Source organism: Lissotriton vulgaris, chromosome 5 (genome assembly GCF_964263255.1).
Source record: "Lissotriton vulgaris chromosome 5, aLisVul1.2, whole genome shotgun sequence".
In the NCBI taxonomy this organism is placed as follows: domain Eukaryota; kingdom Metazoa; phylum Chordata; class Amphibia; order Caudata; family Salamandridae; genus Lissotriton; species Lissotriton vulgaris.
Genome location: NC_141693.1, coordinates 838,784,179 through 838,809,953, shown reverse-complemented (window position 1 = coordinate 838,809,953; position 25,775 = coordinate 838,784,179). Strand labels below are relative to the sequence as shown.

General features: G+C 49.0%; 1 protein-coding gene across 1 annotated transcript in view; it reads left to right on the top strand.

Moving 5' to 3' along the window:
- Positions 1 to 25,775, top strand: part of HELLS (helicase, lymphoid specific) — a 591,428-nt gene that overhangs the window by 373,442 nt on the left and 192,211 nt on the right. The window contains exon 18 of the mRNA XM_086922383.1: positions 16,349 to 16,465. Coding sequence (XP_086778509.1) covers positions 16,349 to 16,465 — 117 coding nt within the window. The remainder of the gene's footprint in view (positions 1 to 16,348; positions 16,466 to 25,775) is intronic.

The window sequence follows — 25,775 nt, the reverse complement described above, 5'->3', positions numbered from 1 at the left end:
ACCTGCAGCCAGGGCCTCGATTTTGGTGTTGCCCCGCCTGGGTGCATCTGGCCGGCAGCTGTGACGTGGAGGAGAGGCGGCTGTGAGCGGGAGCACGGCTCGCTCGCGCCAGAGCAGAGCGCGCCTGGACACCTGGGCTGGCAGGTCCGGGGTCACCGCTGGAGAGCTGAGGAAGGAGCTGCGGCACCCGGTGGGGTCGCAGGGAGGCAGGATTTCGGAGCGGCTTGGCGGGAGCAGCCGCCACCCGTGCGTGAGCCTGCATTGAGGAAGCAGCTAGGTGGACCTCTCGGTCAGCGTTGGGCACCCCGTGGAAGCGGAGGGTGACCGGTGCCCAGGCGAAGGCTGGCCAGACTAACTGGGACATGATTGCTGCGGTGAGAGGAGTGAGCCCGAGGGCGGTCATGGGGCGCGTCGGGCCCTTTCCACCCTTGCTGGCGTAGTCCTTCTGGGCTGAAGGCCTTCCCCTGTGGTGGGGGAGCTCGGGATCTAGATCCGGCCCCGGTGGGGGAAGCGTGTTGATCCTTGGGACCCGTGGAGTGGTGTGTGCACTGCGGACCCTCAGGTGCTACTGTGGGAGCTGATATCTGTCAACACCTTGCCGGAGGGTCCAGCCGCCCCGGTCCACAGCCATCTTGATTGCCCGGTGTGATTCTCGACAGGGACGGCGGTGGCGGCTTGGTGTGCCCCGTGGGGGTCCCAGGTGCTGCGGTGATTATAGGGGGCAAGCAGGGAGCGGTGGGCTGCAAGGGAAAGGCCTCCCTCCCTCTCCTTCCTGCGTCAGGTCCCATGGACTATAGTCCTTCCCTGTTACTGCTCACCCTGGGGCTAGATCGGGCCCAGGAGAGCGGCTGGTGAACCTCTGGATCCAGTGCAGTGGTGTGTGTGCAGGTGGCTCGTCTGAGCTGTTGCTTGGGCTGGCTGCGCCGGTCTCATGAAGGGAGGGCCTGGCACCCTGATACGCGGCCCCTGACCTACAGAACTCTGTGGAAGCGCAGGGGCCTGTTGCCTGAGACTGCGGACGTGGGGGCTGAGTTACCTGTTGCCCTCAAGGACTTGTTGGACTTTCCTGCTGGCGGTGCTGTTCTTGGCCGCGCCTGCGGGCATTGGAGAGGGGTGACATATTGCCCTGAGCGACCTGCATTGACACGTTGCGGGCCATACTGGAGGTGGCCACACTAAGCAGGGGGCCCTGGACATATTTACTGAGGCGGGCCAGGGGGCTGGCGGCGGCGGGGGTTCGCAGACCGCCGCGCCGGATAATGAGGCCTTCTTGCGGCTATAACGCAGTCCAGGGATATGCTGGACACCAAGATTGGGGCTGTCTGGTCTGATGTCACTCTGCTCTGCCGAGACCTGAGGAATGCGGTGCAGCGGATCACCGGCGCGGAGACCCGAATATCTGAGGTGGAAGATGATGTGTCCGTTTTGAAAAAGGTGGCGGCCATGGAGAAGATACAAAAGGGCCTGCCCATGAGGGTCGAAGATGCGGAAGGACGGGCCTGACAGAACAGCCTTCGCTTTGTGGGATTTCCAGAGGGCTGTGAAGGGGACAATGTGGAGCGCTTTTCTGGCCCAGTGGCTCAAGGGCTGGCTTCCCCCGGACACGCTATCACGCTGCTTTTTGGTGGAGAGGGCTCACCGGGCTCTTATGCAGAGACTCCCAGTAGGCGCACGCCCGCAACCGATTCTTGCCAAGTTTCTGAATTACTCTGATCGGGACGTTATCCTGTGGCAGGCGTGAGTGAAGGCCTCTCTCACGTGCAACAATGCAACTATCCTCATCTTTCCAGATTACACGCGGTTAGTGCAGCAGCAGTGCCAATCCTTCCTGGCTGCCAAGGCTCGCCTTCGCGGTCTCAAGCTTCAGTATGCCTTGCTCTATCCGGCGCGGCTTCGTGTTATCTACAAATCCCGTACGCTGTTCTTCGATACTACGTAGGAGGTGTTCCACTGGACAGGCGAAACAGTGAAAATCCGAGTCAACGCGGCCCAGGGGGGAGAATTGGACTCCTCTTCGAGTGGGAAGGCCCGCGAGGGGCTCAGGAGTCCGCAGCGCCATCGCAGGCGATTGAGGTCTGGGCGCAGCTCGCATTCTGGCTTGGTGTCTCGCCAAGGGGACCCGGCGTTGATGCAGCAGTTGGACGAGTCATGAAGCTTGGGACTATTACATAAAACTGTATGTATGGCATTCATTGATGCTCAGGTGTGTTCTGTGGGCCGGGGGGGCTGTGCACGAGGCGCTGCAAACGTGTTTTATATCCTCCTATACCGGGGGGCTGGCCACACCTGACGTGCTTTCATACTACCAAGCGGCGCACCTGATGGTTCTAAATGATTGGTGGTATGGTGATAGGAGCGAACCGGCATATGCGGTTGAACGGTTTTTCATTGGCTCCGCGTCTGTGTATACACTGCTGTACTCGGCGCCGCTAAGAGGGTGCCTTCCTGCGGCCACCCTGGTGGTGGTCCGCATTTGGATGGCTGTGCTACGCAGGATGGGATGGTGGAATGTGCTCACTCAAGAGACCCCCCCCCCATTGGCGCAATGGTCGCCTGCCCCACCTGGACGCATTACTGGGCTTTAGAGGGTGGTATGCGATTGGTATTTCCACTCTAGGCAACGTGATGTCAAGTCTCTCGCTGAAGTAATTGTCAATTTCCAGGACGAATTTGGAATGCCCCGCTCAGTTTTTTAAATACCTCCAGTTCCGACATGCTTTGACACCCTACTTGGCTGACCTGGAGAGCCTTCCCGAATTTAGTCCCCTGGAGGCCAAGCTGTTTATGGGGGTACTGCCAGATCAGATCTTCCGTATTCATCAGATGCTAGTCCATCATTGCTCACAGACTAGTCCGCGTGGTAGGGGGACATGGGGCAAACCAGAGGGGGGCAGCAATCTCTACACGCCTGCGACTTATACAGTTTAGTACCTCCATCGCACTTCACCCGACAGCTCTTGAGGAGGGCGGGAATGGTTGGTTCCCCTGACTGTGTCTCCGCTGTGGGTCGGAAGTGGGCTTTTACACACTGTGTGGGGGTGCTCAGCGCTATCTAGATTCTGGACTGGGGTGTTCAGCTGTTCATCTGAAGTGCTGGCCTGGAAGCTTCCCCGCGACCCCAAACTGGAGTTGCTGCATGTTATGGAGGGGATTGGGGGGGTAACACCTACAAACGTCATGTTCGAGGCATGTGGGCTGCTGAATTCATATCTGTGCATAGATCGCCGCCTAGTATTGGGTCCGGATGATTGCACATTGTTGTCCTGGAAGAGTCTTCGAAGTATCACGAGATAGGTGTCTCCTCCCCCGGACTTTTGAAAAGGACTTCCTGTTTGACACTTTCTCCACTTCGGAGAAATCTGTAAAAACTTTGCCAATGCTAAAGGGTGTCCTTAAACACGCTGGGGACATTTTCAAGGAAACCACTAGAGCAAGGGTTATTAACCCCAGGATTGAAAGGAAATACAGACCGGCGCCTGTGGACCCTACATATATTAAGGGACAGCTGCCGTTAGACTCCTTGGTGGTCTCAAATGCTCGTAAGCACGCCAACTCACAAACTACGGGTGATGCTCCTCCTCCAGACAAAGAATCTAAAGTACTAGAAGCTTCTGGGAAAAGGGTGGCTGCTCAAGCAGATAATATCTGGAGGATTTCTAATACACAGGCCCTATTAGCCAGACACAATAAGGCACATTATGACACTCTAGAGCAACTGCTACATTTGCCTGAGGCCTACAAGGAGGGAGCAGAGATGCTAATCCAGGAGGGTAAACTCATTACCAATGACGCAGCAGACACTGCAGCCAGGGCCATCAACACAAGCGTCCTGCTCAGAAGGCATGCCTGGTTGCACATCTCTGAATTCAAACCTGAGATCTAAACCAGCCTGTGAACCCAGATTTTCTTTTTGGTCCAGATGTGGACACAGTCTTAGAAAAGATTAAAAAAGACAGACACGGCCAAATCCATGGGTGCCTTGCAGTCCCAACAATTTAGAGGAGGTTCCTTTCGTCGCTCTAGTAACAGAGGAGCTACACGAGGCCAGGCATCACAACAGATCCCATACAATAAAGGGAGCACGCAAACCACCTACAATAAAAATAATAGAGGTGGATACTGTGGCAACAGCAGCAAAGGCTGAGGATGGAGGAATAACACCAGATCCTCCGCCAATACTAAACAGGGACTCCTTGTCACTGCCCCCAGACCATGTAACACTGGTCTGGGGGGGGGGAGTACAACAGTTCCTGCCGGTCTGGGAGAGCATTACCACAGACAGGTGGGTGAGACAACTTATTCAGTACGGCTATTGTCTAGAGCTAACCTCCACTCCACCCAACATACCCCCAAGACACCGTCCTATGTCAGCAGAGCACATAGACTTATTGCAGCAAGAAGTTATCAGCATGCTGCAAAAAGGGGCCATAGAACTCGTCCCTATACAGGAACAAGGTACAGGGGTATACTCGCTGTAGTTCTTAATCCCCAAAAAGGACTGGTCTCTCACGCCAATACTAGACCTCAGGCCCCTAAACCAATACATCTTGTCAGAACATTTTCACATGCTCACTTTACAGCAGGTTCTACCATTGCTCAGTCGGGGAGATTTCCTCGCAACGCTAGACCTAAAAGACGCGTACTTCCACATACCAATACATCCTGCACACAGGAAGTATCTCAGGTTCACCATACAAAACCAGCACTACCAGTTCAAGGTCCTACCAGTTTGGAGTGACAACAGCCCCTAGGGTGTTTACCAAGTGCTTAGCTACAGTGGCGGCACACCTGAGGAGAAACCATGTCCACGTCTACCCCTATCTGGACGACTGGCTCATCCAAGCGAAGTCGGTCCAGCAATGTGCCAGCCACATGTCACGCACTATTCACCTCCTGCACAGCCTCTGATTCTCATTAACCTACGCAAAGTCTCATCTCCAACCCGCTCACGTACAACAGTACCTAGGAGCAACAATAGACACTCTGGTGGCAACAGCACAGCCAAACTCAGCAAGAATCAGCGGTATTCAGTTGCTGATTCAGAAATTCAGACCCCGACACTCTCTTCCAGCACGTGTGTTTATGCAGTTGATAGGCATGATGGCCTCCTGCATCTTCATAGTCCCTCACGCGAGGCTACACATGTGTCCACTTCAAGAATGCTTAGCACGGCAGTGGAACCAGGCTCAAGGACAGTTGAAAGACCTAGTGTTGGTGACCGGTTGTGCATACCACTCTCTGCATTGGTGGAACCCACAAAACCTTTGCAGGGGACGACCATTCCAAGAGCCTGTACCACAAATAGTGCTGACAACGGACGCATCTCTCCTGGGCTGGGGAGCGCATGTCCTCCATTACACAGTGCAGGGACAATGGACGACACAGCAAAAGAAGATTCATATCAACCTGCTGGAACTGATGGCGATCTTCATGGCAATGAAGGCCTTCAAAGTACATCTGTGCAACAGTCGTGTTGATCCGGACGAACATGACTGCCATGTACTACATACAGAAGCAGGGAGGGACACACTCTCCACAGTTGTCACATCTAGCGCAAAGCATGTGGAAGTGGGCCATTCAGAGGAACATCTTCCTCATGGTGGAACACCTCCCAGGCAGGGACAACCAGATGGCGGATCTGCTCAGCAGACACAACCACCAGATGCACGAGTGGGAGATACATCCCTCAGTGCTACAACCGTACTCCCAGCAGTGGGTCACCCAGAGATAGACCTGTTCGCCACAAGGGAAAATGCAAAATGCCAAAGCTTCGCCGCCAGGTTTCCACATCCGCAGTCTCAGGGCAATGCGATATGGATTAACTGGTCAGGCAGGTTTGCGTACGCTTTCCCCCAGCCCCGCTCATACCACTAGTGGCACTCAAACTGCGACAACACTCCATGACACTCATCCTAGTTGCTCCAACGTGGGCGAGGCAACCGTGGTACACCACGTTCCTAGAACTTTCCGTGGTGCCTCATCAAAGGCTGCGATTAACACCCAGTCTTTTAACCCAGAGCCATGGAGACATTCAGCACCCAGATCCGCAACAGTTGAACCTTGCGATCTGGCTCCTGAAGTCATAGTTTGGTTACCTGAACTTCCCTCCTGACTGCATGAACATTATCAAATAGGCAAGAAGACCTACGACCAGAACTTGCTATGCGGCGAAGTCGAAACTATTTGTCATCTACTGTACCAATAATGACATAAATCCGCTAGATGCATCTACTCAGAACATCACATGTTACCTGTTACATTTACATAGATGCAATCTAGCCTATAGCTCCATACGTATACACCTAGCTGCGGTGGCAGCTTATCTTCAGAACAGGCAACCCCTTTCACTCTTCGGAGTGCCTGCTATTAAAGCTTTTATGGAGGGACTCAAACTAGTGATTCCTCCAAAACACCCACCTTCACCTGTCTGGAACGTGAACGTGGTTCTAACCAGACTGATGGGACCACCTTTTGAACCTCTACACTTGTGTGAGATATAGTTCCTAACGTGGAAAGTGGCTTTCCTAGTGGCGATTACATCACTTAAAAGGGTTAGTGAGCTACAAGCCCTAACTATTCAAGAGCCATTCATACAAATTCATGCAAATAGAGTATTACTGCGTACAAACCCTAAATTTATGCCAAAGGTGGTATCCCAATTTCACATCAATCAAACTATCGAACTGCCGGTGTTCTTCCCAAATCCAGATTCAGTGGCAGAAAGAGCTCTACACACCCTGGACGTTAAGAGCTCTCCTGAACTATATAGACAGGACAAAACCTTTCAGGAAAACTAAACAACTGTTTGTTGCTTTTTCACCACAGCACAAAGGCAACCCCATGTCCAAATCTGGTATAGCCAGATGGATTGTTAAGTGCATACAAATTGGTTATCAGAAAGCTAAACGCACATTAACAGTTCCCCCAAGAGCGCATTCCACACGCAAGTTAGGGGAATCCATGGCTTTCCTGGGAAACATTCCTCTAGAAGACATATGTAGAGCAGCCACATGGACTACCATACATACATTTACCAAACACTACTGCGTAGATGTACTCCAAGCAGCTGTAGGACAGGCTGTTCTCAAGATTCTTTTTTCAGGCTGCTGCAGCTGGCACAGGAGACCACCGCTAGGGGGGACACTGCTATACGTTCTATGCACAGATATGAATTTCAGCAGCCCACATGCCTCGAACGGAATATGCTACTTACCAATATGCATCTGTTCTTGGCATGTAGGGCTGCTGACATACATATCGCCCTCCCTCCTCCCCGGTGCCTGTCGCAGCTTGTAGCACTCCGATTTATTCTTAGCATGGACATCACTTACTGTATCATACTCCATCCCTGCCGCAATGGCGAAAAACAATCTGAGGATGGAGAGGATGCCCATGCGCACTGTAGTCCGGGGGAGGAGCCACCTATCTCGTGATACTTCGACTCTTCCAGGACAACAATGTGCAATCATCCGGACCCAACACTAGGCGGCGATGTATGCACCGATATGAATGTCAGCAGCCCTACATGCCAAGAACAGATGCATACTGGTAAGTAGCATATTCCTTATTACTACTGGGTCTTACCTTAGCCAAACGAGACATTGCCAGGGCTTGGAATGCGCCCTGCGCCCAGTCGCTAGCTGCCTGGAGGAATGGAATGGACTTCTGCATGGGACTGGAGCAGCCTTTGTTCTTGGCCAGGGGGTGCCCTCGCAAACACTTTAAAATCTGGAAGAGGTGGGCTGATTACTGAGGGCTGGACTTGGACCCTCCGCCTGAGAGGGCTGCCCTTCCGACACTGACAGCTGGAACGTTGGACAATTTGTGAAGTGTCTTGCTGAACTTGGCATGTTTATTTACAGATTCTCTATTGTATATGTGCATTGGCAGCGGCGCAATTGGGAGGGAGGGAGGGGAGGGGGGGGGAGGGGAGGGGTGTTTGTGTTCTTAGTAAAAGTCTGCTGATATCATTTTCCTATTGTTGCTGATGACTCCGGGTTTCGGAGCTCTGCATTATATGTGCGTACAGACAAATAAAATTTGTTTTAAAAAATATATATATATGGCAAACAAACCTTAGTATGACAAGGATTGCCGTAATTGCAAGGCCAGACCATTGCAAGCAATCAAAAAGCATTCCATGGAGATCAAGCAGGCTAGAAGAGAATGCAAGAAAATGCAAGAGAAGGCAAGGTCAAATTGGGATGAGGAAAGTTGGAAAGATTTGCTTATAGCAGCTAAGAGTATGGACCAAGTGGGGTTTTGGAGATTGGAGGCAAAGGGGAACCATACGGGAGGAGTGGCTAGGGATGTTTTTTCTAGATGAAATGACTTGGGTTGAACACTTTACACAGTTATATAGGGCACCTGATAATATTGGGGTTTCGAATAAGGACATACTATCGCAAATCCCCAGTGTAACAAAACTAGAGTTTGAACTGGAAGAAACGGTGTCAGCTATTAACGCAGTTAAAAATGGAAAAGCACCTGGAATTGACAAAGTGCCAGGCGATTTATACAAGCATGAAATCAATGTGTGGGCACCTTACATTAAATTTTTTATGTAATACCATAGCAGCAGGCGCGGATTTACCGGATAGCTGGAAAGGGGCGGAAATCGTATTAATTTTTAAGAAGGGCGTTAGGAATAACCCAGGGACCTATCGCCCTATTAGTTTAATGGACATTTTACAAAAAATCTATGCAGGACATTTTAGCTCGTATGAACATATGGATTGAAGAAAATTCCATCCTCACGATGTTTCAAGCAGGTTTTAGACTGTAGATCAGGTCATTAGATTCTGTTGCCTATGCTTGAAATATGTTAATATAAGGAAGGGACACCTCTATGTTGCATTTGTAGATCTTAGGGCTGCCTTTGATCTCATACCACGCGAACTGCTATGGGAGTCATTACATTCCCAAGGGCTTCCAGATTGTCTTCTGCAACAGATCATAAGGTTGCATGAAAACCATTTCGCCAAAGTTAGATGTGGTCGAAACTGTGAACTAACAAACGCTATCCCAATTAAGAGGGCAGTACGCCAAGGATGTGTGCTGGCCCCCACACTATTTTCATAGTTTGTTAATGACATCCCATCAAACTTGGAGGGCTGTAATAACGATGCTCCGAAATTGAATGGGCAATGGGTTCCTGCCCTTTTATTTGCAGACGATACTCTATTGATATCTCAAACGCCATGGGGACTGCAATTTCCATCTGAAAGAGACACGTTAGTGATAGATTCCTTACCTTAGAATATCCCCAGGCGTCAGACTGGATCCGGAAAATTTTGGGTAGCAAATACCCCTGTGCGACGGCAGGTGTCGTCCGCGGCTCCATGTCAGTCATCGGCGTCGTTAGCGCCAGAATGACGTCGTCTGAGTACATAGACGCCGCCCATGCGCGCTGACGTCAGTTCTTCTTTTTTCTGCGCCAGCTAGCGCAGATCCGGAGAAGCTCTACCCCTTAGTCTTTTTTGACTAAAGTTTTTGATCTTTTTGATCATTTCTCTACTCGAGTCTTCGACTCCTACGGTGCCAGTAGGGATGCCCGGGTTTAAACCCTGGTCCAGTTGCGACGGACTGATGTTGGTTACCGACATCCCGCGCCGGTGCCTCAAGTGTTTAGGCCTCGACCACGACGACTGCACTTGCTCCGCTCCAGGTCCCGGTCCCACAGGAGGTCGAGGGACGGGTCGCGGGGGTCTGAGCCCTCGCAGCTCTGGGAGTGGACATCGGTAGTCGGGATGCAAGTCCTCAGGTAAGACGTCGGAGAGACGTCATCGTTCCTCCGACCCACCCCGACGCTCACGCGATACGGCCGGGGGTTCGGGTGACACCACCCACGCGGCTCCAACGGAGTCGCGGACGTCGGCGCCTGCCCCACATGGCGTGGGCATGGCGCGACGCCTGAGGCGGTCGAGCGGTACCTCATGGCCATGCAGTCCCTCCCTCCTCAGCCGGGTTCCGTGGCGCCTCCGGTCCCAACGGCCCCGGCTGGAGGGCCTAGCAGGTCGGGTGCTTCGGCTCCGACGCCATCGGGTCCTTCGGCCCCGGCGCCGCCGGCGACTGCAGTCCCGGCGCCGCAGGCCCTCCCTGGATCCGCTTCCGGATACGGGTAGTCACCGGTGGACCTCACGACCTCACTGGCGCCGGCCCAGCGGGTGTCGCTGGCCCAGCGGGTGTCGCCCCCAGCGCCTGCTATAGGCGCCATCCCCGATCCTACCCTCTGTCGAGTTCCAGAGCGGCGCCGCTACCGACTGCCTTTGGGGATTTCTATTTCCATGAACTGTCCCAATCTGCTGACCCTGAACTGCAGGAGATGGGTGATGAGGGTGATTGGGAGGGGTCTGAGGACCCTGTGGCACGGGAGTGCCAGTCTCAACTGGACTGGACATATGAGCTTGGGGAGGCCAGTGGAATTGACTCTTCGCCAGACACTGGATTTGTCTCCCCTCCAACCGTGGCTACGGAGGAGGGGGCTGCTTATAGTGTAGTGTTGACGAGGGCAGCCAAGGCCCTAAACCTTGAGCTCCCTGTCACGGCCGTGAGGACTAACCTCACTGAGGTCCTTAAACCGCAGACCAGCTCAAGTGAGCCTCTACTGCCGTTTAATGAGGCCTTGTGTGACATTCTTGTGGGCACTTGGGCCAAGCCCGCTACAGGTCGGCCTGTGGATAGGAACGTGGCCAGACGCTACCTCCCGGCCCAGGGCGACCCATGATTTTTGTCCACCCATCCCACCCCCGAGAGCCTGGTCATCCAGGCCTCCACTTCCCAGACCGCATTCCCGACGGCCCCGCCCGATCGGGAATCCAAGAGGTACGAACAGTTCGGGAAGGTGTTCTCGTCCACACCAACAGACACGGTTGCGGAAGTGCTGCCACCAGTATTCCATCTGGTGTGTGCTGGATACAACGAACTCACTGGGAAGGGCGATGGCAACGACTATGGCGGTTCGACGCCACGCCTGGTTATGGTCCGCCAACTTTTCGGTCGATGTCCAGGCTACCCTTCTGGATATGCCGTTCGATGGCCGTCGCCTCTTTGGCAACAAGACTTGAGCGTTTTAAGGACTCCAGGGCTATATCCAAGTCCTTGGGCCTCTCGGCCCCACGCCAGCAAACGGGTGCCTTTCACTCCTTTCGTGGCCAATGAAAGGGCGCCCCCACACGGGCCGCCAGCCACGCACCGCAGGACATTCAACAGCGTGGTGGCGGCCGTGGAAACCGGCGTAGTGGCAGTCGGGGACCACAGTGAGGCCAGTCCACACCTTCCCCCCCGCAGCACCTGCCTCAAAACCTTCCTACTCTGTGCTTTCAGGCCCATGTGATGCCAGTGGGGGGCAGGGTTCGCCATCACCTCTTCCACTGGCGCACGTTCACATTGGACAGGTGGGTGCTGCAACTCGTCCGAAGGGGCTACTCCCTCCCTTCGAGGCGACCCATCCAGCCATGCCATCGCAATTCCACCGCGTGTCGGGGGGGATCACTTACAACTTCTGCAAGAGGAAGTCACGGCCCTCTTGGCCAAGGGGGCCATCGAGCGTGTTCCTGGGCCGGAAGTAGGGTGTGTTACTCACACTACTTTCTGGTACCCAAGAAGGGCAAAGGGGGCCTACGCCCTATCTTGGACCTACGGAACGTCAACGGCTTCCTCCGACAGGAGAAGTTCAAGATGCTGACTCAGGTCTTACCTGCCCTGGACCCCGGAGACTGGATGGTAGCGTTGGACTTGCAGGACGCTTATTTTCACATCCCCGTCCTGCCGGGCCACCGGCGTTTCCTTCGGTTCACGGTAGGCCACGAGCACTTTCAATTTACCGTGCTCCCCTTCGGCCTTACCAGCGCCCCACGGGTGTTCACGAAAGTGATGGCGGTGGTTGCTGCCCATCTGCGCAGGTTAGGGGTGTCAGTCTTCCCCCTACCTCGACGACTGGTGTTGAAGGCGGGCTTGCCCCAGACAGTCATCAGCCACCTCCAGACTAAGTCCGATCTCCTGCACCTGCTGGGGTTCTCCAATGTGCTGAAGTCGCACCTGTGTCCCTCCCAGAAGCTCCTCTTCATCGGAGCGGTTCTGGACTCTGCGCAGTTTTTGGTTTATCCTCCCGAACAGCTGGTTCAGGATATTCAGGCTATGATTCCGATCTTTCAGCCTTTATCCCGAGTCTCGGTCAGGTTGACACTGCGGCTTCTGGGGCTGATGGCCTCCTGCATCCTTCTGGTGCATCACGCCCGGTGGCGGATGCGGGCTCTGCAGTGGGACCTGAAGTTTCAGTGGGCCCAGCATCAGGACAACTTGTCCGACCAGGTCTTTATCTTGGAGGGCACTGCAAGACAGTTGCAGTGGTGGCTCACGGGCCGCGATTGGGTCAGTGGCAGACCCCTCTCCCTACCCCACACGGAGCACGTAGTTGTGACGGACGCGTCCCTCCTGGGCTGGGAGAGCCACATGGGAGAGGCGGAGATCAGAGGCCTCTGGTCTCCGGCGGAGTCCCAGCTCCACATCAACCTTCTAGAGCTGCGGCCGATCCGACTTGCACTGAAGGCATTCCTCCCCTCTGTCCGGGGGAGTGTAGCGCAGGTGTTCACGGACAACACCACTGCCATGTGGTACTGCAACAAACCGGGCGGGGTGGGGTCGTGGACCCTATGCCAGGAGGCTCTGCGCCTCTTGCAGTGGCTCGAACATCAGGGCGTGACCCTGGTGGTTCAACACCTGGCAGGTTCCCTGAACGCCAGGGCGGACTAACTCAGCCGCCGGTGCATGATGGATCACGAATGGCGTCTGAACTCTGATGTGGCGCAAGGCCTCTTTCAGCAGTGGGGAGAGCCTTGGTTAGATCTATTCGCCACAGAAGAGAACGCGCAATGTCATCAGTTCTGCGCGTTGGAGTTTCCAAGGCGGCGCTCGCTCGGAGACGCTTTTCGTTGCGAGTGGCGTTGCGGTCTATTGTACGTTTTTCCGCCTATACCACTTCTGCCCAGAGTGCTAAAGATCAGGCGCGATCGGGCCCAGGTTATCCTTGTGGCTCTGGACTGGGCACGAAAATACTGGTATCCTGAGCTACTCAGCATGTCAATCGATCCCCCGATTAGTCTGCCTCTTCGGGAGGACCTTCTGTCGCAGCAGCAGGGGACAGTCCTCCACCCGAACCTGTCCAGTCTCCACCTACGAGCTTGGAGATTGAGCTGCGACAGTTGAGGCCATTTGACTTGCCTCCCGAAGTCTGTAATGTCATTCTGGTAGCCAGGCGTCCCTCCACGAAGCCGGTATACGCCTGCAGGTGGAACAGATTTGTGGCATGGTGCGCAGCAAAGGCTGTGGAGCCACTCTCCGCACCCCTTTGAGGTTCTCCTCTTCCTCCTTTCTCTTGCCCAGCAGGGCTCTGCGCTGGGCACTATAAAGGGCTACCTTTCTGCCCTTTCCGCCTTCTTAAGGCTACCTGATCAGCCTTCCTTGTTAAAGTCCCCGATTGTAAATAGGTTTTTGAAGGGCATCACACACGTTTCCTCCTGTTCCTTTCGTGATGCCCCAGTGGGACTTGAGTCTTGTGCTTACCTACCTAATGTGTGCTCCCTTTGAGACGCTCCATAACTGTCCTCTCCGTCTTCTTACCTTGAAGACTGCTTTCCTGGTTGCCATCACCTCTGCCAGGAGAGTGAGTGAGCTCAAGGCTTTCTTCTACTCCTCCTTTCCTCTCTGTTCATCCGGACAAGGTTGTGTTGCGGACAAGACACTCTTTCCTGCCCAAGGTTGTCACGGGCTTCCACATCGGGCAGTCCATTACCTTGCCCACCTTCTTTCCGCCTCCGCATCCCTCGAAAGAGGAAGAGAGGCTCCACCGTCTGGACCCAAAATGCGCGCGCTCTTACTATCTGGATCGCACACGCCAGTTCCAGGTGGATGACCAACTCTTTGTTGGTTACGTGGGCGCTAAGAAGGGAAAGGCGGTGCACAAGCAGACCATCTCGCGGTGGATCATCTTGTGTATCCAGGTGTGTTACTCCTTGGCTGAAAAGGAACCCCCGGTTGGACTGAGGGCTCATTCCACTCGGGCCACGGCGACTACCACTGCCCTGGGCCGAGGAGTGCCCTTGCAGGACATTTGCCAGGCAGCTACGTGGGCCTCGCTGCACACAATTGCAAGACACTATTGCCTGGACAGCCAAGTCCGGAGGGATGGCTTCTTTGGCCGTTCCGTCCTCCAGGACTTTCTGTTGTGATTATTGGTTCGCAGACCCACCACCGGGGTTGGTATTGCTGGGGTATCTATTCTAAGGTAAGGAATCTATCACTAACGTGTCTCTTTCAGATGCACAAGTTACTACTTGTGTAACAATATATCTGTAAGCGACATTAGTTAGTGATAGATTCCTTACCGACCCACCCATCCTCCATGTTCTGCGAACCGATATCTAGGGTTAAGGTCATCTCCTTTCAGGGCCCTAGTTTCATAGCACCAATGTTGGTTCTATGATTTGATTTGATTTGGTTCTATCATGGCTCTGCGTATCTGGCGCGGAAAAGCTGTGTATCAGAACTGATGTCGGCGCGCATGGGCGGCGTCTATGTACTCAGACGACGTCAATCCGGCGCTAACGACGCAGACAACTGACGCGGAGCCGTAGACGACACCTGCCGGAGCGCAGAGGTATTGCTACGCAAAATTTTCCTGATCCAGTCTGACGCCTGGGGATATTCTAAGGTAAGTAATCTATCACTAACTGTCTCTTACAGATATATCGTTTCACAAGGAGTAACTTGTGCTTTAAACCAATTCCAAGCATATTGCAATGGGAAGGGCCTTGAAATTAATATTAACAAGGCCAAATATATGGCCATAAATCACCACAAATCTTTTAGGGGTAATCTATTGCTAAATGATGAAAAAATAGAACCTGTGCAGAACTTCACATACTTAAGCGTTTCACTAGATTCTAAATTAACGTGGAAAACCCAAGTAGAAAAAAGTAGAATGCTATTAAAACAGAATACATTGCCTATTGTGAAAAACTTGGGGAGATCTTTAGCAAGGCTGTATTCCCGGCACTTGAGGTTTTCAAGTTAAAGGCCCAGTCTGCGGCACTATATTGGGCAGAAATGTGGGGGCCCATATGTAGGAATGTATTCGCGATTAGCGAAAACAAATTTTATAGGGCGCTTTTGAGACTGCCGACAAGTACACCATTAATACCTGTAATGTTAAACTTAAATATGAGGCGCAATGACCATTATGCTATTTTGCGACCATTATCTCTGTGGGTGAGACTCTGGTGTACACCAGAGCTAGATTACTAGAAAAATGGCCTCCAAGAAATGAGAATAGATCGCAATACCACAAACGTTTGGTTAAAACATGTGCGCACATGGCTAAAAAGAATTGGCTTGATACCGTGGGAAGAACCTTCAACATTGACCCAAAACTCGAAAGAATTACTGAAAACTGTATTTTGGGCTTATATTGACAATGGTAAGTCTAATGATCAAACCAGTGGAACCTTGACAAATAGCTTCCTTGTATTTAAAGATAGTCCCTATTTCGAACAGTTCCTAGATGAGGTTCAACCACCATTGGATAAAACACTATTTATGAAGTTCAGGTATGGATCCTGAAAACAAACCAGACCATAGCCAGGTGGAAAAGTTCCTGTACAGAAAAGGCTAGTGATTTATGCACCCTATGCCCTAGCAATACAAAAGAAGGCCCATATCCTTTTTTTTTTTTTTGTCCATTTTATGAGGTAGCCAGAAAAAGATGGATCATACCGGTCTGTCGAAACCTAGGTGTGCGCTCATACAAGGAAGCAGAAAGGATCCTTAAAACTGGTACCAGGCAGGTGATAGTTTTTGGTGTAAGCAGATACTTATTAGCAATACGTTTTTTACGTAGTAAAGCGGGCCTGAAATTATAATGAAACCAGTGATAAAATTGTATTGTAATTGACCATAAAACGTTGCTGCTATTATGCACATATATTCTTAGATTTTAAAAGCACCATTTGCAATGAGAAATGATTATAAATTGTCAAAATGAAAGGATTGCTATGCGTTTTTTAACTAATGTCTTTTTAGCTTATTTAAATCATGTTTTTAATGTTACGATTTCCTAACGTCTTCCGTGCTATCTGTAAGATTATTATATTCTTTATATAGAACTGGTTGTAATTCTTGTTATTATGTATCTTTTATGGCTCTATTGTGTCAAAATAAAGATGAATGAATTGAATGAATGGTGGTTTCCCAAAGTAAAATTGACAATGTTACTTGCTTTTCAAATGTTATGTTACAGTAATTCTGCATTTACATGTATTACATTGTAATTCAGTGGTCTTTCATTTTTCAGATGCGTAAATTTAGCATGGATCCTGAAGTTTTTATATTTTTGGTGAGCACAAGGGCTGGAGGCCTTGGAATTAATTTAACTGCAGCTGATACAGTCATTATTTATGACAGTGATTGGGTAAGTAGTCATAACAAATTCGAACATTTAGTTGTCAGTTAATCAATATTTCCTTTAGTTTGAATTAAAAGTAGTTTTTGTTTAAAACACTTGCCTAACATTTGGTTTAGAAAGTAGGTATGTGCCTCTATCCTTTAAGTGTTTGCTTCTGAGGGCCAGACCTGTTAGTATGGCATTAGTCCTGAGCCCCAATGCTTCATATCCTTTTCCTGGACTATGCCTTTTAAGTTAAGCTGCTGCAACATCTGCTCATGGCATTAGAGACTGCATGAAGGCAGAGCCCCAAATCCAGTTTGTCGTCTTCCCTAAACCCGGTCTCGAATCTAGAGCGGATACCCTTGTTCACTTTTCTAAACGGGTGTCCCTTCCAGCTTATGGAGGCTTTCTATAGGGCAACGTTTGCCACTGTTTGAAGGCTCCCCCACCCCCTTTCTACTTTGCACCTCTTTATTTTTGCCCTTTGGCAGGGACTTTTGTCTCAAGGGTCATCAGTGTCATGCCCTGCATGTCTGTGAAGGTGACCCACAACTACTTCTGAAAGACTGTGCTCAAACGATCCAGTGGCCCTACTTAATCTACATCTTAAATGACATCAGTACTGTTACTGAGTTAGTCATCCACCTTCCTGACGAACAGTACAAATTTACACGCTGCTATGGGTAAAACCACATACCACTTGCAGAAAATAGAATTTCTCTTAATATGCTTGTAATTAGGACAGAGGTTTTCATGACCTCCATGCTTAAACACAGCTATCAAAAGCAGAAAAGAAGTTAGGAGGAAAGCTTGCAAATAGTCTAACCCTCTGGCAATGGCTCTGGATAGCATTCCAAACTATGGTGTTCAACCACACAATGCAGAGGTCCACCTCCAGCAAATCAGTACTGACAGTCCTCCTCCTGGGAGCAGTTTTAAACTAGGTTTCTTGTGTTCATCTAAAGGGGACTTTGCATGGCCATTCAGGATCGACTTTAGACACGAGGAGCAAACTCCTTACAGATTTGCTTAAGGCGTACCAGGGCAGACAGCCTTCCAAGCCCACCACAAACCGCTCCAATGTTTTACTGTTTTAGATTGAGACTTCAGTCAAGAACTCTTTTTGGACCATGGATGCCAAAGTGCTGGGGTTAGTGAAAGTGCTATTCCACATTAGTTGACCATAGTGATATCACAGAAAGTGACATGTCTTCCCAGCAAATGGCATATGACCTTGATGACTTAACAAGAATTGGATCACTAAAGTTAACAGCCCTACAAGCATTGCATTTATAATGAAATACCTCAAGGATTACTAAATCAGATAGGCCTGTTTTAGTTACCACTAATGTTTTAAGCAACATACTGACAAGAAATGTGAGTGCTGCACGCATTGCGTACCCATGTGCAACTATTAAATACCATAAACCTGGGTGTCAGACAGCTTAAACGTGTTTCCAAGACTACACATTTAAACAGTCCTAACCGGTTGTGTGACAAGCCTAGGGCAGCTCTTTTAAATATAGTTGGAAGTATCCCAACTGGGGTACAGTATTTGTACGCTGCACAAGGGGAGTAGGCGCAGAAAAAAAAAGGTCTCATTTAAAGATCTTCCCACACTATTCTGTAAATTAAAGTTGTTTTCACTCGCATACTAAAGAGTTAATTGGCACTGGCATAGAATCTCCAATATGTGATCCGATTTAGTCACCTAATCCCATCAAATTTAAATACAGGGTTGCATATCAAAACACGTGACTGCAAGAGCACATTTTGCCAACGCTCACTTCATATAGAGACAAAATCTGGACCTTCCAGAATAATCGGCCTACAAAAAAATTGACCTGCATGTAATTAATACAGCCAGATTCACTTGTTGTTTTAGACTGTGCTCCTTTGCTATTTAAACTGCAACCCTGCCATATCTGTGGCCATGGCCCTTGGTAGTGGGTTAGGCGGAGGTCAAAATTGTCCAGGTGAGATATTTATGTAAATTGGAGTCGGTCTGTCTGTGTGAAGCTTTGCTGGAGGTAGGGGTAAGGGAGATAGACAGGTGCTGGCAAGAACTGTTTGTTTTTAAGTGTCAGGTGGTCTTTTCGGTTCAAAGGGGTACTGTCCGGGAGATACTAGTCACAAGCACTGTAGCACTCACAAAAGCATATATTAACCAGCTTTGGCATGGCCAATAGGTCTTGCCTTTGAGACCTAAGTGTTTAGTCAAAGCTATTGGCTTTGCCATTTGTTTAAGCTATGTTGTAGAGCAGATTGGCTGCCGTGCGGTATGTTGGAAACTTATAATATACTAGTTACAGCTATTGGCACTGTACATGACAATGTCTTTTACCTATGTGATGTGATTTGGTTTGGAGTGGATGTATGTGGTGTGGAGTGGAACTGTGTGGTGCGGATTAGTGGAGTATAATTATGAGGCGTGGTAAAAGAATGGTTGTTGGGATCTGTAAAGATTAATTTAAAGACAAACGTAGGTGCTGCGGCAGCAATGGAGTTGAGGGAAAAGAGGAGATGGGTGGGATGTGAGCCGTGGCAGCTCATCGGTTATGGCGGAGGAGCGTTGCCCCACAACTTTTGAGCAGTGTAAAGAAAAGGAAATATAAAATTATAATGGAGTTATTATGATGTGATTTCTTTGTGGTCATTGCTGCTCTCTTCACGGAGCAGGGGGGGGGGGGGGGGGAGTGGTTTGCTTGCTCCCAAGTGCGCAATGACTGTTTGGTCGGCCCTCTCTGGCCACCTAAACCAGTCATGCACACTTTCTCTATTCTCCATGCAGGCTGCATCACAGCTCTTGTGGAGAAAAGGCCCAGGCCCTCATTTTCTGGTTTAGCATCGAACCAGGACGCTCAAAACCAATCAACGCTGCACTGAATGTGAGCTGTGTTTGCCTTAAACTAAACATTTGCTTTGAAATTATGTTTTACCTATTTGTTAAAGAGGGGAGTGGATGTATATGGTGCAGACTGGATATTTGTGGGTTGAATTGGAATTGATATTTGTGGAATTGTGCAGCGTGTTGTGTGGATATCTGTAGTGAAATAATGTGGCATGGTGTGTAGTGTAATTATGTGGATAGTAATTATGTGGTTTTAAGTGTGGCGTGGAATTATGTAAATTGGTATTTTGTGTAGTATAGTTAAATTATGTGGCGTGCTGTTTAATCTTGTGGCATGATGTAGAATTCTGTGGTTTGGTTGTATGTGGTGTTGTAATATGTGGTTTGTTGAATTAAGTGATGTGGAATGGAAATGTGTGGAGTTGAATTGTGGTGAACTGTGTGGCATTGAGTGAAATTATTCTGATCGAAATTTGGCATGGTGTGCAGTGTTTTTTGTGGATTGTGTGTGGCATCGAGTGGTTTTATGTGGGGTGTATTTATCTGGTATTGAAATGAGTGTAATTATGTGGAGTTGAATTAAGTTGTTTTGAGTGGGATTATGTGGAGTGTAATTATGTTGGGTGGTGTTGAATTGCGGGGCCAGTGATTGGTGTAGTGAGGCATTGTGTGTGATAAGTTAACCTATCCTTTAAAACTGATGTGCAATGTTACCACATAGAAAATAGCCCACAATAGCAGTGTTCTCTCTGGCTCAAGTCTTTAATATCGAAGTATGTATGTTTTCGAGCTTGTTTACCCAATTTGGAGTGTTTTTTTAAGCTTGCTTTTGGAAGCAGACTCCGATCTCAATGCCAGGAATGAATTTCTTTTTTACTATGTTTAAATAGACCTTTTCAAATCTTAAAAACACCCTTAGAGCAATAACCGCACGCTGGTAGTTTAATGCATAGAAAATTGAACGCACATGTCCGAGTTTAACAAACCAATATTTGTCTCACAGAGCCAAAAATGTTCAGTGGCCTCATTTGTGGCATGCGAGCCTAGCAAATCGGGTGAATGAATATCTAGGCATGTGATGGGGAAAACATTATTTTCAATATGGTGTAAATTTATAATGTAGGTAGTGTAAACATAAAACTCATGGAACCCCATCCCACGGAAAATCACCACAAAAGAGAAACCCAATTGTTATGCCATTCAAGTGGGAAAATGGAGTCTGGAAGTCTGTTAGTACTCAATTTTGGGAAAACAGCAGGGGCATGAATAGCGCACCAAAGTTTAGGACACGGCTGAAACCGATAGTGAATGGCTGATGCTGAATGCCTAGGGCAGTTGGGCTTTGTCTTCAGCCAGAAGGTTAGGAATTGTATTGTTTCTTACCCGTCGGTGTAGTTTTGCAGCTTGAAGAATTTTCTGGATTCGCATGCTGTGCATTATTCCACCATCTGGATGTTGGGTCTGGAATTGTAGTATTTCTTCACGTTTTTTTTTGTTTTCTTGGTGGGTGTTGACATACCACCATTTGGTGTTCCTCTGTGACGTGGACGTGCTTCCTACCTTTGGTCACCATCTTAATCGTTTTTTTTTTCTGTATTTTTTCATGCCTTTTATGTATTTCCTCCCGTCTAATCTTTCTGGTGGAGGAGGGTGGGTTCACTAGTGAATCCAGAAAATTCTTCAAGCTGCAAAGCTACACCGACACGTAAACTATACGTTTTGCAACGGGAATCTTTTCTGGATTCACATGCTGTACATAGACTTTGTAGCGGTTTGCTAGTCTTATGGTGGTTGGGTGGAAGATGAGCATTGGTTTGTGCATATATGTTGTAAGACCTTGTCCTACTTGTGCTTCTTTATTCATTTGAATGTCCACCGAGTAATCCTTTGTGAACGTGTGCACTGAAGACCATGTTGCTTCTTGGCAAATGTCTTGGATAGGAGTATTTGCAAGAAAAGCAACTGTTTCTCCTTTTTTTTTCTTGTGGAGTGAGCCAGTGGGGCTCCTTTTTAATGTTTGACCCGCCTGTTTGTGACATAACTGTATGGCTTGTGCAATCCATCTTGCAGTGGTATTTTTGGTCACTGGTCGTCTGAACGGTTGACAAATAATGCAAAGAATTGCTTTGTTTTTCTGTATTCCTTGGTTATTTCCATGTAATACATAACTGCTCTTGTGACGTCAAGTGTGCAATTCCCTTTCTGCTTGTGATTTTGGCTTTTGAAAGAAGCTTGGTATTTGTATAGTTTAGTTTATGTGAAACATTATACCACCTTTGGCATAAAGTGTGGATCTGTTCTCATGACGTATCTGTTATTATGTATTTGGAAGTAGGGCTCTTGCAGTGTTAGCGCTTCTAATTCACTTTATGTAATGATGTAATTGCAACTAAATACAGTCTTTAGTGTGAGCATTTGTAGCATTGCTTTGTGGAGTTGTTCAAATATTGCTTTCATCATTTGAGGGAGCACTATATTGATGATCCATGCAGGTGCTGGCATACTCGTTGGAGGTGCTATTCTCTTTGCTCTTTTGTTTTTTAGTTTTATATAGCACAAATATTACCCGAATCTGGTATCGGAGTGCTTTACATAGCACCAGTTGCATTACATTAGGACACATTAATTTTTTGTTAAGCACAGGGATATTTCGTGATTTGCCCAGAATCACAGGATGTTCAGAGTCATTGCCGAGACTCTTAACCAGTTCCCCAGATTCTAGGTCGACCACCCTAGTCGTTAGGCCAACTCCTCCTACTAGAAATCTTTTGACCACGTGGGATGTGAAAACGTTTCCCTGTTTCGCCTCTTGTATACGCTATAATTGCCGCTAAGTGTACTCTTATAGATGTGTAGCTTAGTTTATTTTGTAGTAAATACGTGAAGTGTTTTAGAACTGTTGATTCCCTTGTGATTTTTTGACAGATGTTCCTTAAGGCACCATTGAGAGAATCTTTTCCATTTTGCTGTGCAACACTTCCTTGTTGTAGGTTTCCCCGCTTCTTGGAGCACTGCCATTGTGCTCTTTGGCAGTCTGAGGTGAGAGAATTCAAAGTCCTCAGGAGCCATGCCACCAGGCTTATGCTCTCTGGTTCTGGGTGTAGTACCTTTCTGTATTGCATTGTTAAAGGGGTGCTTTCTCTTTGGAAACCTGTGTATTGTTCCTTAAGATAGCTCCATTATCTGTGAGAACCAAGTCTGTCTGACCCAATGAGGTGCTATGAGTATTAGTGTCATGTGGCTGAGCTTGCATTTGTTGATCACCCTGTGCAGTAGTGGTATTGGGAGAAAAGCGTAAGCAAATATCCCTGGCCACTCTATCCTTAGCGCATTCCCTAGGGATTGTTTGCACGGTTGCCTGGATGTGAAGTGTTGACATTTTGCATTGTGGGGAGTTTCAAATTAGTTGATTTGTGGGGTTCACCATTTCTTGAATATCTTTTGGATCTCCAATTGATTCAATCCCCACTTGTGGGATGCCGAAGTATGTCTGCTAAGCCTGTCTGCTTCCACATTGTCCTTTCCTGGCAGAAAACCTGCTAGTATGTCTATGCTCCTTGGAATCGCCCATCTCCATAGTTGTTGGGCTAGGGTTCAGAGTGTTAGACTGTTCCTCCTTGTTGGTTTATGTAAAACATGGTGGTTGTGTTGTCTGTTTGTATTAACACCACCTTCCTATAGAGCTCTTTCTGAAAGGCTTTTAAGGCTAGGAACACTGTTTTTAACTCCAGGAAATAGATGGGTTTTACTGCATACTGTTGTGTCAACAAGCCCCTTTGAGGTTGTTCATGTGCGCTCCCTATCCTACCTGGGAAGCATCTGTCGTGATGGTCACTGTTTGAGTTGGTTGTGTGAAAAGTCTCCCCTGTGCTATGTTTTTTTTCTGTTCCACCATGCAATCTCTGATTAACTGCCTGTGACAACCACTAGATCCTCCCAACTCCCTGTTGCTTAAGACCATTGTTATTGAAGCTGTTCCTGGAATGGTCTTATGTGCAGTCGAATGTTTGGGACTAAATGAATGCATGAAGCCATCATTCCTAGCAGTTTCCCCACTGGCCTCACTTTAAGAGCTTGCCCCTTGTGGTAGATGCGTCTCCTTCAGTAGTGCTGATGTTCTTTTCCTGCTTGGGAATACCTTCCCAAGTATTGTGTTGATTTCTGCCCCTAAGAACACCTTTACTTGCTCTGGTTCTTGTGACGATTTGTCCCAGAGTTTTGAGAAGCCGACCGAGTTATACCAGTGTCTGTATGACTTGATGTATACGTTTTCAGAGATTGTAGGAGCTTGCTCTTACTAACCAAATCTTAGTAGACCTTTGTGTTTTCTGTACATGGGAATGTGCAAGTATGCATCCTTTAAGTCTATAGTTGTCATGTAGTCTCCTGTTTGTATCTGAGCTATTACATCTTGCAAAGTTGTCATCTTGAATTTTTAAGCCTTTATGAATTTGTTGGGGAACCTTAGGTCTAGTATGGGGCACAATGTGCAGTCTACTTTGGAATGACGTAGGGTATGCCCTTGTTCCTTTCCTTGTGTGGTACTTTCTCTATTGCCTTTGTTTAGAAGTTCTTGCACTTCTTCGAGCAATTGTGATAGTTCCTTTACTAAATGCAGATTGTTGCTTGGTTTTGTTTGGCTGTTTTGCAAACTCTATGCAGTGACTACTGTATTATGTTTCATATCCATTTGTCTGAGGTGATTTACTTCCACTCTTGGATGAAGTGTGTTAACCTGCCTCCTACTGGTGTAACATGTTGGTGGAATTGTTTGTTTATAGGACCATGATCTTGTTTTGTGCTTGTACCTTGTAGCATCCTCTGCCTTGTTTAAGGGTGCACAATTTTTGGAGTGAAGTCACTTGGAGGTGGTCTGTGGTCCCCCTCTTTGCGTTTGGCCTCTCGCTCGAGGGGGGCCCTCGAAAGTATTGCCTTCCATGTTGGTATTGCCAGTTTTGTTATTGACCCTGTTGTCCCTGGCTTACCCTTGGTAACCTTATTGAAAGGTTTGGTGCGAGGTTGAAGGTTGGTGGTTTCCCCTGCTTGTTGGTTTCCGTGAGTGTGCCTCTGCGCTTGTCTCTGAATTTTAGTGCCCCTATAGATCTTGCTGTTTCAATGTCCATTTTTAATTGGTTTAATTTTTCATCCACTACGCTTACGAATAGCTGTTCACCATTGAACAGAGTTTGGGATGTTCTGTACCTCTGGCTTGAAACATGAGAATCTGAAAGAAACATGTTAGTGATGGATTCCTTACCTTCCAATATCCCTAGGCGTCAGACTGGATCTGGAAAGCTTTGCTCGCAGTACCTCTGCGTGTCAGTAGGTGGCTTCACGCGGCTCCACTGATGTAGGCACTGAGATGACGTCACAGACTACTTTAGCGCCACCCATGCGCCCCAACGTCAGTTTTCTTTTTCCGCGCAAGCGCAGATCCGTTTGAAACACGTACCTTAGTCACTTTTTGGCTATTCTTTTGAGGCTTTTTGTCTCATGTTGATCTTATCTGTTGCGATTAGGGATGCCTAGATTTAAGTCCTGCTGGGCCTGCCGTCGCAATATGTCTGTGGCGGATCCCCACGATGTCCGTCTCTACTGCCTGGAGCGCGACCACGACTCTTTAATGACTCACTCGCTGACTTCTTGTTGGGCACTTGGTTGTAGCTGACCACAGGGGCCCCTGTGGATTAGAACGTCGCCAGGCGTCACCACCCCGCGCCGGGTGACCCTTCTTTTCTGACCACTCAACCCACGCCTGAGAGACTGGTCATTCAAGCTTCAAAGTCCCAGAGTGCCTTTCCCACGGCTTTGCTGGATAAGGACTCTAAGAAGCTGGAGCAGTTCAGCAGGCGATTATTCTCTACGGCCAGCCTGGGGCTGCGGTCGGTGAAAGCATGTCTGTTGGGCCGCTACTCCCACACAGTGTGAGATACAGTTGATCTATCGGGTTCTCCCTGGACGTCCAAAGCTCGCTCAAGGACATGCCCTTTGATGGCACTCGACTGTTTGGTGATAAGGACGACGGTGCGCTTGAGCGTTTTAAGGACTCTCGTGCTACAGCCAAGTCCTTGGTCCATTCCGCCACGCGCCCAGCCACGTCTACTTTTCATTCCTTTCTTGGCCATAGAAGGGACGCCCCTGCCTGCTCGTTCAGTCAAAAGCGTGCGCAGAACCAAACACAGCGTGGCCGTATGCGTGGAGGGGCCGGCATGAGGGTCAGTCCACCTCTGCCCCCGGGACGTCCGCTTTAAAGCCTTTTAAGTCTGAGCTTGTCGAACCCCACGCCAGTGGGTGGCAAGATTCGGCATCACCTTCCCCATTGGCGTTCTGTCACTTTCGACAAGTGGGTGCTGCAACTTTTCCGAAGGGGTTGCTCCCTGCCTTTCGAATCTAACCCCCAACCATGCAGCCTCCGTTCCCCTGCATGTCTGGGATCACTTCACGCTTCCCCAACAGGAAGTTATGGCCCTCTTAGCCAAGGGG